This window comes from Geospiza fortis, unplaced genomic scaffold (assembly GCF_000277835.1).
Source record: "Geospiza fortis unplaced genomic scaffold, GeoFor_1.0 scaffold381, whole genome shotgun sequence".
Classification (NCBI taxonomy): Eukaryota; Metazoa; Chordata; class Aves; order Passeriformes; family Thraupidae; genus Geospiza; species Geospiza fortis.
In genome coordinates, this window is record NW_005054348.1 from 1,857,086 (window position 1) to 1,862,401 (window position 5,316).

Genomic DNA, 5,316 nt, shown 5'->3' on the forward strand with positions numbered 1-5,316 from the left:
TAGATTGGCAAAAATTATTTTGCATTTTGTTTCTTTCACATTTGTGAATTGCTAAATATTAGCATAATAGTTTAATATCTCTACTGCATAATAGTTTAATATCTCTACTTTGATTAACCAAATCTGGGCTATGTTAGGCGTTGAATCAGTTTTGCACATAAAATTAACCTTGGTCACAGCAATTTTAAATAGGTGAAGAGTGTATCGTTATTAGAAAAGCTGGGTTTTAGTGTGAAAGGAATTCTTAAGATGTCCTTATTTCTCTAGGGAGCACTTCCAAGGCTAGTGTACAGCAGAAGATAAGCTCTCAGGCACCTAGAAGGCTTTCTAAAAGCTTACCAGCATCACCTACTTCCTCACCCCAAGTTCATCGAAAAAGACTGACTGAAAGAATGGGAAGCAGTGTTGATGACCTGCAGATCCTTGGTGAGCGTGACTACGTTGATCTTCAGGGTAGAACTGGTTTTGTAGAAAGTTCTGAAACTATTAAGAGAGTACAGGAAGAACTCTTCCTTAGCAGTTGTGAGTCTGCAAAAACAGTTTGTGACTCAGAGCTAACATCTGCCGAAACATTTGAAGATATTGCAAAAGAAGTAGAGTTATCTGAAAGTGCATTGGAGAGTAAAGAAGCTGATACAGACCTGAAATGTGGTGAAGCTGCTGCTGCTGGTGGTGCAGCTGAGGCATCGCTGCGGCGTCCAGACAATCTGAAAGGACTGCCTTCATTTCAGAAGGGGCAGGGTCACTTTGCAGGGTTGGGGTTGGCATTCTCTGTTCTTGGAGCATCATCAGCCATGGCTCGCTGGCCAAGCTTTGCTGACAAGAATATTCTTCCTGAAGACTGGGACAGTCTTGCTTTTTCTTCACCTAATGAGAATACCCCAAAGCCATCTGAAAGCCCTGATGACAGGTAAGCACAGAAAATAATAAGTTAGCATGACCTTTAATTTCACAGTTCTTACTCTTGATTAGTATTCCGTAAAAATTCAAATTCTGAAAACTAATGGAATGTTTTCAATGACTGTCATACACAAATTTATTAAGCTTTTAGTGTATAGAATGTTCTGTTGTTTAAGTTTTTGCTGTATTTACATAACAAATTTTTAAAATCAGGATTTTTGCTATGTACAGTAAAAGTGGGAACCGCTCACAAAAGAAAGTTCTGGTCAGATTATCCTTTTTACTATCTGCCATATAAAAATAAATGTTAATGAAGATTGGTGGCTAGGAGTATTGGAGAAATGATGTCTTCCAAATTTCTAACCTGATCCCTCTTTCTGTCCCTCAAGAATTTTAATTTTGCGTTTTTTAATCTTTCCTGCTGTGGCGAAACATATTCCTCTGTTTTCAGATGTGCAGAAGACTATCTTGTGCTTATCTGTTGCGGGTTATACAATCTCTTGCGTGGAGTTCTCCTAATCCTACCCGATATCATGCTAGAAGATGTGATGGACAAACTTATCCAACCTGATTATCTTATAGTTCTGGTCAACCACCCATCTCCTCTCATACAACAAGGAGTCATTAAAGTAAGCCTATATCAAATGTTTTCTCCTAAAAAGATGTCAACCAGTATGGTTAACATGTTGGAAATGTGGTGGGGTTTTAATATTTTTGTTGACCTTTCGTCAGTTTTCTACATTTGAGTTTTAAGATAAGTTTTCACCGTACAGATTAAAAAAAAAAATAAAACCAAAACCAAGCAAATAATAAAGCAACATAAACACAGACTCTTTGAATAGATAAATATAGTCCCTAATGTAAGCCAAAGGCCTTAAGAGCTTATTGATAGCATTACCATTGTAAATGGAAGCAACAATGCAGAGAGTCAGTGACACAAAACATGATGCAATGTGTAAAAGTTCTTGCACCTTGGTTTGATTTGTACAAGAGTTGACTTTGAGTTATTCTGAGGAGTCATCCACACATTTGTGGACTGAAGAGGGACTTGAGGCTTCAAAATGTTTTCACAGATTTTTGTAATATTAAGGATAGTGTTTCTGTATGATTATATTATGTAGATAAAAAACTTTGAGTAGATTTCTATTTTAATTTGAGAAAGAATAAGACTGTATGGCTTTATTGAGAATGAATGTCATGCATGCATTTGCACGCACACTGAACTGTAAGATTCAACAAATATAAAAAGTTTGAGTATTTATGTATGCATTTGCTAACCCTTGTGTTTGATTTCATCTGCCCCAAACTTAATGAAAAATGTGAGTGTGTTCAGATCAACAATGTATTATCAAATATATAATTGATGGTATAATTGATGTTTGCAATCTTGAATTTTAAAAAATTTCAATGACAGAAATTGTCTGTCTAGTTCTGCTGTACACTAGAACTTCAGGGCAGTTATATTAAATGTTTCTTCTTACACTATAATTATGCATTTATTTTTAGTTGTTGGATGCATATTTCAACAGAGCAAGGAGGGAGCAGAAGGAAAAATTCTTAAAGAACCGTGGCTTTTCTTTGCTAGCCAACCAGCTGTATCTTCATCAGGGGACTCAGGAAGTTGTAGAATGCTTTTTGGAAATGCTTTTTGGCCGCTCTGTTGGCTTGGATGAAGAGTAAGTAATGCTTTTAAGTCCTGTAACAATATGTGAGTTACAAGCTGTGCACTTTGCTGGTCAACAACCATAAAAAAACTATTAAAGACTATTTTGGTAGGTTTTGCTTGTTTAACATTGAAATGTATTAAAATCCTTAGGGCTATTGTGTGGCCCTTAAGCTGTTTGTAAGCAACTTCATCTGAGGGAGGCTCTCAGCAGGGATCTTGTAAACATTCAGATTTTCTGAGTGCTCAGAGGCCTTGAACTCAAATGTTGTGTAATCAGTTTAACATTCTCTGTCACTAGACTTCTCTTGGATTTTGGTAGGTAATTAAGGAAAAATCTTGATGCCACAGTTGCTTCCTTGTCTTGGCTCCAAATTTAAATGGCTGTCTCTTTTAGGGAAAAATCCCAGAGATATACCATTTTCATGAACTGAAGAGCCACCTTATATTGACAGAAAAGGAGATTACTTTTAAGCAGACAACTATATAAGTAAATGATATTTTTTAGAATTAATCTGACTACTTAATGCTTGTACAGAAATCACCTGAGTAAATATATTCATTGGAAAAATCTTGCAAAAAGTTCCTTATCAATTGCTGCCTCTGCAGGATTTGTAGCCAAATTACTTTTGCCTCTTGACCTGATCTTCACCACTCAAAAGCTATTTTTGTTTAACTGCAATATCTAGTCATGGCTGCTTAATTTGTCCCAAGGCAGAGAACTGTTACTTCTTCAGGATTTATTATGGGGCTGGAAAGATAATTCTAATGTCTAATGTCGCAGGTTTTTAGGATTGTATATAATAGTCATATTATAGGGCTGATAACCTTATGAGAGTAATGTAGTTTCTTAGTGCATAAATAAAACAAGGTCTGAAGCACTGCTTTGAATGCTGTAATCACTATAAGCCAGGTGCCAAACTTAATTAAACCTCAGCAGTAATGGATATGGGATATCAAACCTGCTGCCAGTCAGTTTGTTACTGTTACAGTGATGACAAGCTGTATCTGTTCTCTTGATAGTGTCTACATTAGTTATAACAGCAACATTGGAAGGGTAATGCAACATTTTTCTACACTGATTAAAAACTCCTCCATTTGCATGAAGTCTGTATTGTACACAGTTGGTAGTTAGCTAAAGCATCAGATTCACTTTTTTGGGAAGTTATTTCTTTGTGGCTGAAATGAAAAGTTTATTTTTCTCTTATTAGATTTTTTAGTAGATAGCTATTGTTACTACAGTGAAATGTAGGAAATTACCATGGACATCTTTGCCAAAATACAAGCACATGATACATAACTGGTATTCCAGTTGTCTGTAGTGTTTTTGTTATCAGTGTTCTTTAAGATGCCATTTACTCATATTTCTGTTAACAGATTTGATCTAGAAGATGTCAAGAATGTTGGACTCTTTCGAAAATGGTGTGTCATTCCTGTTCTGGGTCTAATAGAGAATTCCCTGTATGATAACGTTCTGCTGCATAACTGCTTCTGTCTTCTTCTGCAAATCATAAATTCCTGCTCAAAAGTTGCAGACCTGCTGCTTGATAATGGTTTGCTCTATGTGTTGTGTAATACACTGGCTGCTCTCAATGGACTGGAAACAAAGTGAGTATTGTTTCTATTGCTATCAAATGTTCTAGGCACAACCTTAAGGCTAGCAAGAAATTACTGTATTGCATTTTTTCTACTTTTTGAAATTATTAGAGAGCATGTACAAAATACTGGGTTTGAGGTTTTCAACTTTATACCTCTAAGTTAATGTTTAGTCAGTTCAAATAGTGGAATATAGAATGTTCTTTCCATACCTTAAACATTCAAGTGAAAGACCTTTTAAAATGCGAGTTTGTCACACTGTCTGCATGTTCAATGCTTTTCTTAATAAACCTGAACAGTAAGATAAAGGCCCAGGAAATGGTATATTCTACTGTCTCTATGGCCAATATCAAAACTGAAGAAAAGCCTCTCCTGTACTGCCTATGATTTAATATTTGAGATTTTTCAATGACTTTATTAGAGATAAAGATTCTGTGCTTTAAAAAATGTTACACAGGGAACAAAGGAGAGACAGGGTTTTGTTATTTTATTTCATTAGTTGGTATCCTGAAGAAATGGAAAGGTTTCCTTTTTACCTCAATATAGTTTTTGTTCAGCATGATTACAAAATGAGATTGTCCTGATACTTTTTTGAGAAATATAGGATTTCAGACTTGTTCTTTAACTTAAAAATCTGATAGTAATACATTATTGCTTTTCCAATAAAACTGTGCTGCACTCTACATTAGAATGTCTCAAAAATTTGCAGGCATCCAATCTGCCAAAGTTAACACTAAAGAAATGTCTTGAGTTATAATGTTCTAGTCTTCAGCAGTGACACTTTAATATGAAGTACAACAAAATATTAGGTACAGTTGGCAGGAGTAGCAAGGGGAATAATAATGGGTCTTGTTAAGGGTTACAATCTACTAGAATTGTCATGTTTCTGGTAACTACAACTTTGTTTGCAGCATTCCCTTGAATGACTACAAGTTACTTGCATGCGATATACAACAGCTGCTGGTAGCAGTTGCAATTCATGCCTGCAGCTCCTCAGGTTCTCAATATTTTCGTGTTATTGAAGACCTCATTGTGCTGCTGGGTCATCTCCAAAATAGTAAAAATGCAAGGATGCAAAGTAAGTTGTCTGCTAATTTTTGGGGTCATGGGACTGGAAAAGTAAATCCCTTCCCCACTGTTTTCTGTTAAATATTCCT

General features: G+C 35.7%; 1 protein-coding gene across 1 annotated transcript in view; it reads left to right on the top strand.

Annotated features, from left to right (window-relative positions):
- The window catches only part of LYST (lysosomal trafficking regulator), a 62,666-nt gene that overhangs the window by 32,171 nt on the left and 25,179 nt on the right, over positions 1-5,316 (top strand). Inside the window, exons 23-27 of the mRNA XM_031058776.1 lie at positions 268-910; positions 1,352-1,529; positions 2,407-2,576; positions 3,941-4,171; positions 5,071-5,237. Coding sequence (XP_030914636.1) covers positions 268-910; positions 1,352-1,529; positions 2,407-2,576; positions 3,941-4,171; positions 5,071-5,237 — 1,389 coding nt within the window. The remainder of the gene's footprint in view (positions 1-267; positions 911-1,351; positions 1,530-2,406; positions 2,577-3,940; positions 4,172-5,070; positions 5,238-5,316) is intronic.